Source organism: Apteryx mantelli, unplaced genomic scaffold (assembly GCF_036417845.1).
Source record: "Apteryx mantelli isolate bAptMan1 unplaced genomic scaffold, bAptMan1.hap1 HAP1_SCAFFOLD_44, whole genome shotgun sequence".
Classification (NCBI taxonomy): Eukaryota; Metazoa; Chordata; class Aves; order Apterygiformes; family Apterygidae; genus Apteryx; species Apteryx mantelli.
In genome coordinates, this window is record NW_027118782.1 from 1,984,276 (window position 1) to 1,998,380 (window position 14,105).

The window sequence follows — 14,105 nt, forward strand, 5'->3', positions numbered from 1 at the left end:
CTGGACCTCTCTGCAGACCTCTTCCCAGGAGACCCTGCCCCTTCTTGGTCTAGCTATCTCTATTACTGTCCCATTTTATGATGATAGTTTCCGTTGCCATGTTGAGGCTTCTCCTTAGTCGGTTAAGCTCATCGTGGCAACGGGTGGGAAAACTGCATTGTTACAAAGATCCCATACCTTTTTTTTATTGAGTCACTGCAGATTTTTTTGCAGCATATATAGCCCTTGGGTTTTTTATGAAATTTTAAATTTCTACTTCATTAACATTGAATTATATCAATCAAGACTTTCTGTGACTGTGGATGGAAGGAAAGAGTTTAAGGGTTACAGTTAGGCATTCTTTGTTCAGAAAAAAAGGCATTTATGGCTTTTACATTAATAGCTGTAGCAGGGAATGAAACATATCAGATTCAGGTATTAAACTAGACAATGAATTGCATCTTCATTACCTTCTTAATAGTGTCATGTGTACACTATCTCACCCCTGCAGTAAAGATTTCATGTAGCTATATACATGATCTTCAGACCCAGCACATACAGCCAAAATTTGAAGGATGACATATAAAAAGCTTTATTTTGGATGAAGAGAAGCTGTTGTATCTACAGCGAGAGGTAATGTTAATATGGAAGCATTTTCAGAATCAAGTGGTCTAACTGCTAAGGCATGACAAAATCCATCAGGCTGCTAGACACCTTTGTCTCCCGTTCCACTCTGGGAGCCGAGGGCGCTTTAGCCCTGTCAGGACTAGTCATAGTAATGCATTTAGAATGGGACGATGCCTTTCTCATGATCTCAAATTAGGAGTCACTTTGGTTTGTAAAAACAGGTTGGTGAGTAGCAGATGTCATATTAGGAAGAAAATGGATTTAGATTTTAGTGCCTTTGACTATGACATAACTATATACTTATATATAAAATTCATAGAAAAAATATAGCAAATGCGCCAGATGTTCTAGCAAAATATATTGAGTTCTCTGCTGATCTGGCATCAGGTTTCTTTTTTTTTTCTTTTTCTTTTTTTTTTTTTTTTTAAGTGGTGGGGGATATTTAGTTTGTTTGTTTTGAGCAAGCCTGTTTTGGAAAAGACACCTCCCCTCTCCTTCCCCCCCTCCCCCCCATTTTGTTCATTTTTCTTTTGGACTTACTGAGTTATATCAAGTCATAGTTAGATAAAAGTTAACTACTGTCTTTTAAAAAATATATGATTGTGTTATGAAAGAGCACAGGACAAGTATGCCATAATTTTACATGTCTTCATGTATTGCAGGAATAGTACTTGAGAGCTCTAAGTACTGTGTGGTAATTCTGATAACTCTCCACAAGTTAGAAGAAAGAAAACCAATTGGAACTTTTTACAGCTGTAAAAATAGGATTTAGTAAGAGGTATGTGTGGTATAGCTGCAAGCCCAGGACATGCTGGGAGCTAGCTCCTTGCTCGTGTGCCTGCAGAACTACCACTAATACCTGATATAGTTCAGTGCGTATTCTAAGGGACAACACATCCCATCTATTATAGAAAAGACCTTTCTAATATGGATGAGTAAACTACAGTAAGCAGAAATTACAGATATTTCAAATAACAAATGTTTGTTAAAAAAAAATATAAATATATATATATAATTCAAATAGATAAATTGAGTTAAGATGTAACAAATGTCAGACTAATTGTAAAATGTTTCAATGTTTCAAAAAGATTTGGATAAATTATGCTCATCCCTTATGTGAGATTAGCTTTGCTACTTAATTTTTATAGAGGTTCTTATAGAAGGTCTTCGGTATTCCTTCATCCACAGCATTTGATGTCCAAATATTAACATTTTCAGTTGTGATGCCTTAATTTATAAGTAAACAGAGGGCCTGAAAATTCAGGAGCCAAGAGGTGCCAGGCAGATGCTGCAAAAATTAATAGATGTTTATATAGAGGCTATTTTGGATGATACTGTTGTGTTTCTACTTGGGGAACATTTTTAAATGGATTAGTCTTCAAGTGGAAATTGTGAACAAGTGGCTACCTGACAGAGGTTTGTTTGTTTTTTGTTGTTTTTTTTTCCTTGCCCTTCTAGGGAAACAGAGCACAAACTGAATCATATTGTCTGCTGCAAAAAAAGTCATCCAACCCCATCTTTATCTGTCATCTCGTTACAGCAAGCTCATGCTTCTGTATGAGCTCATTGTTAGAAGTTTTTTAAAAAGATCTATTATATATAAAAATATATATGTATTGAAAGGTGCTAATCAACCTCAAGCAGGTCACGTGACTGGTCATGCGGATCTAAAATCATATCAGATTTTTTAAAAAATCTTCGATATATGCAGATGTTATACAGAATTTCTTACCAGTGTAATAATGATATACTGATGAATAAACAATTCTGCAGGTTTTTAAGGACAAGGTCAGCAATACTTCCCACCATGGCTTGGGGGGAAAAAAGGATAGTTTTGTCTCCTTTTTGTATACAGCATCATGCACAACGCATTTTTGTCTATCTCTCAGTAGCTGCTGCTTAAAAATATAGTTCAAAGGGTGTTATACAAACTGTAAAGGTGTGCTTTTAAAATGAGTTAATGCCAGACCCTTCTGGACCAGAGTTTTGTATCACTAATTAAAAAACTGTTACAAAGTCTATGGTCAATCAGATTTGTATGATATTTTATAAAAATGCTTAGAATAATCAGTCTATCTACAGTGTTTCTAGGGCACCTACCTCCTCAGCATGCAAGTGCTGAGAATGCTACAGATTGTTTCTGTGTAATTGTGGGTTTATTTGTACAAAATGTGCAGTTCACTGTGACATGCACTGGGACAGAATAGGTCTGTTTGCTTAAAGCTGATCAAGAAACACTTTCATAAATGTCATTCCCTCGTAATTATGTTTATTGCCCTTTCAGATATATTGCTGGTTTTAGATGCAGACTTTTTTTTATTATTTGGGGTACTTTATGAGTAGTTAAGGTACAACCAAGTAGCCTGTTTCACTGTTTTTACGCTGGAACGCTAACTTCCACTGAGAACTAATCAGTTTGCCTTATTCTATTGAAAGGGTTTTCTTTCAATTCTTTTGCTTAACGTTCCTAAAACCCACGTTCTATAAACCGAGTTAGACGGCAGACCCCTAGAGCTGACGTGCAGCTCTTGCTTGGTCGTGCTTCGAGCGGCCTTCCTGCCGCCCAGGCTGCTGCAGCACGGCCGCTTCACCACCTCACCCCAGCGCTGCTCGTGGCGGGGCGAGGGCCCGCTCGCGCTCCGACCTCGGATATGCTACTATTTAACCAAGAGTCAAATCCACTGGCACACCCTGGCGTTTGTATATGGACCTCCTTACTTGTCTTCAAATGTGCGGGTTTTTAAAATTGTTGTCTGGAGTAGGTTACATCTCTTGCGTGTGTTAGATCGAACCAAAGAAGCCTCCAGCCGTGCCCAAATGCTGCTCCTAAAGCCTGCCTTCCAGTCCTTACAAAATCCCTGCAGGATTAAATGTATTAACTTTTTTATTTTTGTGCAGTTTCTAACTGATTTTTGCTAGTGATGTTAATTGAAGTAAGTTTATTTGGGGAGGTCTGAGTATCTACTCCATTTAAATAAACTGGTGACTTTCCTTTTATGTTGGGGGAAAAAAAAAAAAAAGGAAACCCAAAGCGTGCCTCTCAGATTTAAGGGTTTCTGGTTACATTTATTCTTAAGACCAGCAATGATTCTTTATATACAAAGATATGTTTTCCTCTTTTTTTATTACTGTTAAAGAAAAAAATAAAGGATAAAAACCTCTTTCTTTGCTCTGGACCCAGTAATTGCGCTGGTACATAAACACAGTGAGAAAACAAACTTGTTTGAAACTTTTGTAACAACTTATGACTGTTTTTGTATATCAAAGTTGATTCTTTCAAAATATTTGGATCTAGTTTCTAAGTTATTTGAGTGTTTTATATGTTTCAGAAAATTACTTTGAATTGTTCACCAGCATCTTGAGTTATCTGTAATGCAATGGTGACACAGTAGGCTCAAAGCTACCTGGAGTAGCTTGTAAGGCCTCTCTCTTTTCCTTCCTTCCTTAGTAACTTGATTGATTACAGTAATATCACAGATTACCCGAAACCCCTTCCTTTATAACTAGATCCTCCTTCCTTCCACATTTAATTGCTATTAGTGTGAAGAAACTGTTGAAATGGGCATTTTAATATAAGTATGGCTTAAAAAGATAAAAATGAGGAAAAGCAAAAAAAATTATATAGAAGGTTATCTGTGGGTCTGTGAGATATGGCTGTGGAAAGATATTGTAGTAGTTTTAACACTATTGTTATTACCTTTTAAATCATTTATCCAATAAAATATGGAAGAAGAATCACCATTTCTTTTTATGTTTCTCTCCTTAATTGTGTGGCTTGGTCAGGGTTTTTTTTGTTTTTTTTATTGGAACATTTAAAATTAATGCTAATTCTAGATGCTAATGATGTTAGGAAATATTTCCCTGTGATTAACTCAGTCTTCATTTTGCCTGCTGTAGGAACAAATTGGACAGGTGCAGCTTGCAGTCTAATTCAGAAGTGAGTCACTGAACACTCCAACTTCTCTCCGCATTTCAGGTCCAGTTCTGTACTTTTTATGTCTAACTTTAAGCACTGAATTGTGTCCAGCATTGGGCCTTTTACTCTCTCGGAACTTTTTTAAAACACGGCTTGGCTGCAGAACCAGTTATACTGGTGTGACCAACACGCTTCCCTGCAGTACAATAGGAACATTATTCAACAGGATAAATAGTGTTAAGTTGAAAAATGAATTCATGCAGCAAAACTTATATCAAATAATATCTTCAAGTAAATAATTTCAGTATACTTTCTTTATATTACTCTCACAGTAGAAGGTGTAATTTTAAAGAATATCAAGGTTTGCATTGCCATGAGTGGTTTATTTCACCCCAAAACTTTTAGTCTAAGGCAGTATGGCCCTTTTTAAGTTTTAACCTGGGAAGGAGAGCCAGTGAGAACAGCGTACCAGAACCACTAGAGTTCAACAGCTGTAACTCTCAGCAGGGGCTTTCGGTGTCCCCGCAGCAGCAAGGGGCTTGGGGGCAGAGCTTGCTGGGGCGCCCGGCAGGAGGGGAGGAAGGCTGGGCGCACCTCCCCCCGGGCGGGCGGGCAGCGGCTGGGCTCCTGCCGAAGGGAAGGGAAGGGAAGGGAAGGGAAGGGAAGGGAAGGGAAGGGAAGGGAAGGGAAGGGAAGGGAAGGGAAGGGAAGGGAAGGGAAGGGAAGGGAAGGGAAGGGAAGGGAAGGGAAGGGAAGGGAAGGGAAGGGAAGGGAAGGGAAGGGAAGGGAAGGGAAGGGAAGGGAAGGGAAGGGAAGGGATGTTCGTTTGAGGAGCGAGGAAGGCGTGTGTCCCTGCGAGGCAACAAAGCCCCCATCCCGCTGTGCTGATGACAAAACACAGTCCCAGACAGAGGTAAAACTGACTTTTAAAGCCGTGTTTCCTGAATTAAATGCCTATTGCGCTGAGAGGCATTTTCTATTGCGTATGAGTGAAAGGGAACATACGCCCTCTGTAGGATAATTATTGAGACAAAGCAAGAAATTTTTAACATGCCTCTGCAAGTGTTTTTGTCTTTGACTAATCTAAGACTTGTGTCTCCTGTCCATAGATGCAAATTCCTAAAAAATAAATAACTAAAAAATCCACGTAACCTTTAGATGTCGAGGACTGATACAGACATTACTCCGCTTGCTTGAAGCCTCGATGTGGAAAATAAAAATTAACTCTGCAGGGAAAAGCTCCTCAAGTAAATAGCTTACCTTGTCATTTTAGCATTTTACAGATTTGGTAGCGGTACCAAATCCAAATCCATCTTTTGGATTGATGATTAGCTGTCAAATATTCAAGGCCCTCTAGGAATCTGTTAGTATTACAACTTGAAGTGGAAAGCCAAGTTCAGTTTTCCTACCTAGTTTTAAAAAGTCATAAGCAAGACACAGTGTCTGGTATGTCTAGAATGAAACAAACTGTACAGTATCCCTTAAAATGCATTTATTTGTTTTAATATAAAGATTTAACAATTATTTGCCCAGTGAGCTGGACTTAGGGCGCAACAAAAAACAATTGGACCAAATAATTACAAAAACAAATACACAGATTACCCCTTCTTTGCAAATGTTACCTCATAACCAAGTTTTAGCACATTACAAAGTTTACTAAATGTAGAACACTCTTACAGATTATTCAGAACTAACAGCACATGCGGCAGTTCAGCCTCCCCACACCAACCCTTGTCCCTGCCATTCCATCCTGTGCCTGCATAACATGATGCTTGAACGAGAGAGCTGGGCAAGTGGAACTGCGAGTTTCCGAAGACAGCGTTGTGCCTCAGCCCAGTGCACGAGCAGTGCCAGCTCCCTGGCACAGGCTGGTTGGCGAGAGCGGTGGGGGCACGCTCACTGTTCTGCCTGCTACGTCCTCTGCAGCACTGAGATAATGACATGGTAAATGCAGAAATGATCTTTTAAAAAAGTACAAAATTGACCCTGAAGAAAAATAAAATCAATTTTAAAATCACCTTGGCTTTAACTTGGAAGTTGAAAACTACCCTTCAAAGGGGGGGGGGGGAGATACTGCAGCTCCCGCAGAGGGAGGCAGGGTGGGCCAGGAGGCCGGAGGAAGGCAACGGGGATAGAGAGACAGTGGCTTTTGTCGAGAGGTTTGCAGTGCCTGGAAGCACAAGTGCAGAGGGGGAAATGGGGTAGTGGAAGGGAGAGAGAGAAAAAAAAGAAAGAAAGAAAGAAAGAAAGAAAGAAAGAAAGAAAGAAAGAAAGGAAGGAAGGAAGGAAGGAAGGAAGGAAGGAAGGAAGGAAGGAAGGAAGGAAGGAGAGAGGGGGAGGGGAGAGGGGGAGGGGAGAGGGGGAGGGGAGAGGGGGAGGGGAGAGGGGGAGGGGAGAGGGGGAGGGGAGAGGGGGGAGGGGAGAGGGGGGAGGGGAGAGGGGAGAGGGGAGAGGGGAGAGGGGAGAGGGGGGAGGGGAGAGGGGGGAGGGGAAAGGGGGGAGGGGAAAGGGGGGAGGGGAAAGGGGGGAGGGGAAAGGGGGGAGGGGAAAGGGGGGAGGGAAGATGGGGAGGGGAAAGGGGGGAGGGGGAGAAGGGGGAGCAGGGGGAGGGGGGAGGGAAAAAAGGGGAGGGAGGGGGAGAGGGAGAAAGCGGGAGGGAGAGAGAGAGAGGAAGAGAGAGAGATGGAGAGAGAGTGAGTGCACGAGAGAGAACGCATGCGAGAAAGTGAGCGCACGAGAGAGGGCGCATGCGAGAGGGTGAGGGGGCAAGAGAGGGCATGTGTGGGAGAGAGAGGGGGGGCAAGAGCCCGCGCGCGCGAGAGAGAGAGGGGGCAAGAGCCAGGGCGCGCGCGAGAGACAGAGAGGGGGCAAGAGCCAGGGCGCGAGAGAGAGAGAGGGGGCAAGAGCTGGCACGCGCAAGACAGAGAGAGGGGGCAAGAGCCGGCGCGCGCGCGAGAGAGGGGGGGGCAAGAGCCAGTGCGCGCGAGAGAGGGGGGGGGCAAGAGCCGGCGCGCGCACGAGAGAGAGAAGGGGCAAGAGCCGGCGCGCGCACGAGAGAGAGAAGGGGCAAGAGCCGGCACGCGCACGAGAGAGAGAGAGGGGGCCAAGAGCCGGGGCGCGCGCGAGAGGGAGAGGGGGCAAGAGCTGGCACGCGCGAGAGAGAGAGAGAGGGGGCAAGAGCCGGCACGCGCGAGAGAGAGAGAGAGGGGGCAAGAGCCGGCACGCGCGAGAGAGAGAGAGGGGGCAAGAGCCGGCGCGCGAGAGAGAGAGAGAGAGAGAGGGGGCAAGAGCCGGTGCGCGAGAGAGAGAGAGAGAGGGGGCAAGAGCCGGTGCGCGTGAGAGAGAGAGAGAGAGAGGGGGCAAGAGCCGGTGCGCGTGAGAGAGAGAGAGAGAGAGGGGGCAAGAGCCGGTGCGCGTGAGAGAGAGAGAGAGGGGGCAAGAGCCGGTGCGCGTGAGAGAGAGAGAGAGAGAGGGGGCAAGAGCCGGTGCGCGTGAGAGAGAGAGAGAGGGGGCAAGAGCCGGGGCGCACAAGAGAGAGAGAGGTGGCAAGAGCCGGCACGCGCGCGAGAGAGAGAGAGAGGGGGCAAGAGCCGGCGCGCAGAAGAGAGAGAGGGGGCAAGAGCCGGCGCGCGCACGAGAGAGAGAGGGGGCAAGAGCCGGCACGCGCACGAGAGAGAGAGAGGGGCCAAGAGCCGGGGCAGCGCGAGAGAGAGAGAGGGGACAAGAGCCGGCGCGCGAGAGAGAGAGAGAGAGGGGGCAAGAGCCGGTGCACGTGTGAGAGAGAGAGAGAGGGGGCAAGAGCCGGGGCGCGTGAGAGAGAGAGGGGGCAAGAACCGGCGCGCAGAAGAGAGAGAGAGAGAGGGGGCAAGAGCCGGGGCGCGTGAGAGAGAGAGGGGGCAAGAGCCGGGGCGCGTGAGAGAGAGAGAGAGGGGGCAAGAGCCGGCGCGCGCACGAGAGAGAGAGAGAGGGGGCAAGAGCCGGCGCGCGCACGAGAGAGAGAGAGAGGGGGCAAGAGCCGGCGCACGAGAGAGAGAGAGAGGGGGCAAGAGCCGGCGTGCGCGCGCGAGAGAGCAATGGCCCGCGCGCGAGAAAGAGGGTGTGCGTGCGTGCGTGTGTGCGAGGGAAGGAAGGGAAGGAAGGGAAGGAAGGGAAGGAAGGGAAGGAAGGGAAGGAAGGGAAGGAAGGGAAGGAAGGGAAGGAAGGGAAGGAAGGGAAGGAAGGGAAGGAAGGGAAGGAAGGGGGGAGGGAGAGGCGAAGGGGGGGAGGCCGCTTCTCTTTTTGTTGCTCAAATTTTTCCAGTAGCTACAGTATTTTTTAGAACAGATGAGGAAACAGGAATGGTTCTTCAAATAATAGTAACTAAAATTAAAAAAAAAAAAAAAAAAAAATCAATAAATGCCAATGCTGCAAAATTTAATGCAATGCTAAACATTCTTCCTAAACCGGATTTAATCCAATTCAAGGCATTGTGCAAATTTCTTAAGTAAATAAATAAAACAAGATAAACTTAACAGTAGCTGGGGGGAGGGCAGAGTGTGTGTGTGTGTGTGTGCCTGTATTTTACAGCCAGGCACGGAAGCAAGCCAGAAAGCAGTTTATAAATTAGAACATGGGGCAAAGCACTCCTGATTCAAGTTTGGGGGTTTTTTGTTTTTTTTTTAAATCAAGTGGAGTTAAAATATTTGGAGAAGCCACTTGCTCTCTCTCCAATGAAAATTTTGCTCTTTTAAAACAGGAAAGAAAAAAAACCCACCACGCTTATCATTCTTACTTTTCTTCTTGAGGTATGCGTGACTGTACCTTAACTCCATAATATATCTTCAGGTGACTGAGCTGAAGGAGGAGGTATGGTGGTTTTGTTTTATCTTACAAGTCACAGCCATGACAATGCAATGAAAAGAATCTATAAATTGCAACAAACTTCTGTACAACAAAATTCCTGCAGCCCTGAAATACAACAGTCTGCACAAACAATGGCCTTAAAACTAACTATCGGAATAGCTACAGGTCACGAGTTCCCATCTTGCCGCGCAGCCCTTTCCCCCTCTGGACGTGGCAGAGCTGAAGAGGTTCACCAGCTGACTGTTGATAATGCTCTCTACTTGCATCCCATTCTACTCCAAAACGTGTCAACAAGAAATTTAGTGCTATCTCTTCATATAAATGCAATCATACTAGTAAACTGGAACACTGCCTCTCCAGTAGAGGGTGGACTGATTTAACTCTGCTTTTTATACCTATACTTCTAAATCTGTATACAGAGCATATCAGAGCTGTAGAGAGAAAATAATTTAATTTTGTTCCCTCACTAACCACTCTACTGAGGTCAGTGCAGAGCACAGAGCAGGAATGTTTCAAAAGCTAGTAAGTTTAAAAAAAAAAATTGGATGTTCACATTGCACTTTGTATCTCTACTCCCGCTCCAATCTAAGCTAAATGTCAATAACCATCTTGTTCAAAGGCAGGTCAGAACAGTGGATGAAATACCTATTTCAGCCTAGATGTTACACGGCTTTTTGAAATAGTTTCAACCTGGTGTTTTTCCAGTCACTCAAAAACATCTCCAAAGCTTTAAGACAAATGGGACCTAGTTGGATATTAATCTACAGCAGCTCATAAATAAAGTAGCCGATTAAAACATAGTTTTTGTTTGCAACAATTTTTGTTGTTACAAATATTGTTGCAACAAGTTATTGTTGTTATTCTCCCATATTTTCAACCAGCTTAATGAAAATACAGTAGAACCTCATTGTTTCACACTTGTCACTGGGAGAGTCAGTGTACATTTCTTCACTGTGACCATTTGACAACATTCAAGCACTAAGAGTTAAGCTAGGATGATGTACTTCAAGATATGCTCTGTTCTTATCAGTGATGAGTTATAATTCAGCTTTATCTCCTATTCCGGGATGTAAGTGTACTGATATTTAGTAGAAAAAAAGTCATAAAACGAGGCAGCACTGACACTCTCTTTGCTGGAATGTGGACAGATCCTGGGCCTAATTTTAAAGGGTGGCTTTGCAAGATTCTACTGTAATCTACACAAAATGTATAAAACACGGACCATTTCCAGAATAAGGTCACTAATTCTGCCATTGGCAATTAACAATGAGAAACAGCAGTTAAAACACTCACTTGATTACAGAGGTGTTTTTGAGGCAATAAACTGTGGGAAGAAGTATAAACACACAGTCCTCTCATCCCTCCTCTTTCTTTTCCAGTATGAGTATAGGTGTCTCTGCTTCCTGTATGTACCTATTCCCTGAGGAGAAATTTCAGTCTGTTTTCTTAGTGGGGAATCTAAACAAGCCCACGCTACATTTAAAGATGGGGACGGCGCTGTAAAACAGTAGGATTATAAGTTTCCCATGAGTCATAGTCATGACAGTCTGATGTCCAGATGCCCAGATTCGATACCAGCGCCCATAAAAAGGGTCCGAGATGGCTGGGCATAACATGTCGTTCAAATTCACTTCTGTGACCTAGGAAATGGACAACAGATTTATAAATTAGTAACATTTTGTGTTGCACTGATTCAGACACCTAAAATGGTAATTTTCAAATTACCAGAGTAATCAAAAGTGTTTAGCTGGCAATCCTTTGTTCACCATCAGTAGGCCAGCTTTCAGAAGGAAAGCAGATCTGAAGGCAGTTGTGCATTTAAAAGATGGATTTATACACGTGCATAGCTGATTTATACAAGGTTTTGCCACTACTTGTGAAACATGAGATACAAATGGCCATTAGGATGTGCAATTAAAAATTTGTATTCAAGTAATTTTATCCATGGGAATCTGAACACTTTGAAAAACTAGTGAGTGTTTTTACTTTGAATGTACCTGCAAACTATCCATGTACTAATGCACATTTACTTACCAATCCCAGAATCTGCAAGATGCTAAAATGATATACGAACATAAGCCCAGTAGACAGAAGAGCCCACCAGAAATTGGAGAGTGGTTCTGGAGTGTCGATGCCTTGAAAAGAAAGGAATACATTAGTATTCAGCTGAATTACTGTGTCCAAACACTCATGGAAAATCCTCTTTTCTCCTCTAGATGTTGGGGTATCTGGTTTTAGCTGATAACCTAGTGACTACTGTTATAGTAATTAATATTTGAGAGCCTTACTTCCTACCTGGAGCATCTGGATCAGTTTCTTCCCTCCTTCTGCTCCAGCATTAAAACGTACAGTGTATTAGCTCATTAAGCTTGCCTATTTTCCACCAACACCAGTGATTTTCACCTCATTTACCTAATTTTTCCTTCTAACACAGAAGTACTAAATGTATCTAAAATCAGGTTGTTAATCGTACTCAGACACCTGCTCGTTATGGGAGCTATGACTTTAGCATGCACAGAACTAACCCAGGTAGTGGCAATTACTGCGCAGTCCTGTACTGGAGCGTGGCTTGATAGCCATTTCCTATTTTATTGTTGGTTGACATCTATTCAAGTAATTTGCACCAATAATGCACAGGAACAGAAAACCTTTATAAAGTAGTCAATCCATTAGTGACAGACCATGCTCTTACGTGAAAATTGCTGTGGAGATACTCTCAAATATACCCTATAAACAATTTTATGTTCAGTAGATATCACAGATGCTGTAAAGTATTTGTCCCCCTCAAATGAAGCAGCAGGTACCACAGTATTTTGGGCCTCTCCTCCTGAAAATGAGTTTTGGCGATTTAGTGAAAAAAACACAATGTCACATGATCTAGAGTTTACCAAAGAAGTAAGAATACTCTAATAAAAGTACCTTCAGATGCAAGACTATTTTTAGAATAGTCACACATATAGCGAGAACAGAAACAGCTTACAGAGTTGTCAGTCTTACTAACAGACACGTTAATAAGATGTGGGGAAAATATTACTTTCCTTATGACTTTAATAACCTAGGGACACACACACACAAAAGATGCACACTGTCATGCTGTTCAGACTCTGTAAAAAGTTGTAGACTTTCAGACAACTATAAAAATACACTGTCATTTTTATCTGCCTTTGCCTGCTCTCTGCCCTGTTAGATATTATCAAATGTTGACACGAATATTCATTACTCAAAGGATGCCTTGTAGCAGAGACGGGCATATTCATATTACCCTTCACTAGCTAGCACATTCAGCAATAACCATAAAGATTCAATAGACTTCAGCATAGGCTGTACAAGTCTACTGGGGACTGAGAATAACTATGCACATGTGTAGGTAGCTATGACTACTCACTACACTAAAGCTGGTATGAGTACGCCTATGTACGGTATCTTATGAAGAAAAAGGCAAATAACTCCTTTTCCCTGCTTCACCACACCACCATTCAGTCATGCATGCTCTCTGTTTTAAAACCACCAGAGGACTGCTTTCTCCATCTTTATTGCCCTTTTACAATCCTTTCCTGCATTTATTTTTCTGTAATTTTGGCTGTCATGCCAGGTAGCTACAGCAAAATCAATGTAATTTAAAGAGAAATTTCTGAAAGTTACAATATTCTTCCCAAAATTACCTACACTTTACATTCTAAAGCAGTAGAGCTATCCGTTGTCCACTGAAAATAACATAGCGGCTCCATTCCTAGTCAGGAAAGAGCAAGAAGTTGGTTGTATACTTGAATGACAGCACACGTATGCACCCCATATATCAATCGCTCTCACTGTGACTTTAATAAACAACAACATTATTGTAATTTTACCCAAAATACAATTGCATACCATGTGTTAGTAAGCAACCTGTGATTTGATGCAGCCATGACAAAGAGGAGCAGGGAAGCTACTTTGAAAGCGTAAGGCAGCTTAGAAGAGTTCTTTTCCAGTGGGCGGATGAAGGTCAGAGGAAGTGTCTGAACTACAAGCAAAATCCAAAGTTAAAAGTGAACTTGATATGAATAACGGAGTCCTCTGTAGTTAAAGGAAGAAAATTCAGACTCGTCTAATACTTCTAACATACTTAGCAAGTATGATCTAAGAGCTGGGGGGTATCCTGTTTACAAACCAGTACAGAAAGCTTTACTTAAATAGCAATGATATTAATTAAACTCTGCTACCTGAAAACGTCGGTAAGATGGCAGATACATGATACCACCTGACGTATGGTTTTTCATTATAGATAGTGAGAGAGGAAGCAAGTAGCTTTGGTGTCAGAGCTTAAGCGACCACAGCTCTATCACCAAAGTACCAACTTTAAGTGACCTGGTCAAGCTATACATAAACTTTTGTGCTGCCTCCCCAGCTGTAAAGAAAATGTCATTTGACTTGCAAAGTTTTTAGTGTTGTCTTTGCAGTTTTAGGTGCATTTTTAACCTAGATGCAATATACAAAATAATACTTAAATAAGTTAAGCTATCTAAAACAGCTCCCAGGAACTGGCAGAGTAGTGCTATACCATATTTGTTTTCACATGAACTCACCTGGCTGACATTTACTTATGTTATTTCAGAAGTATTCTATAAAGCCTGAGAACAGATGGTACTAGACTAAAGAGGTAAACATTCAGAAAAGCTAGGATTCAGAGACCTTGATATTTGGGGGACAACTTAGGGGCCTACATTGTTTCACTAGGCAACGTGTAAAACTCTAAAATAGACAA

The 14,105-nt window shown here is 42.8% G+C and overlaps 1 protein-coding gene across 1 annotated transcript in view; it reads right to left on the minus strand.

Annotated features, from left to right (window-relative positions):
- Window positions 1-6,465: 6,465 nt before the first annotated feature.
- Window positions 6,466-14,105, minus strand: part of LOC136996578 (transmembrane protein 164-like) — a 29,667-nt gene continuing 22,027 nt past the window's right edge. Inside the window, exons 5-7 of the mRNA XM_067317475.1 lie at window positions 11,399-11,499; window positions 10,658-11,004; window positions 6,466-6,483 (exon numbers count right to left, since the gene is read on the minus strand). Of these exons, the coding sequence (XP_067173576.1) occupies window positions 10,798-11,004; window positions 11,399-11,499 (308 nt within the window). The 3' untranslated portion in view covers window positions 6,466-6,483; window positions 10,658-10,797. The remainder of the gene's footprint in view (window positions 6,484-10,657; window positions 11,005-11,398; window positions 11,500-14,105) is intronic.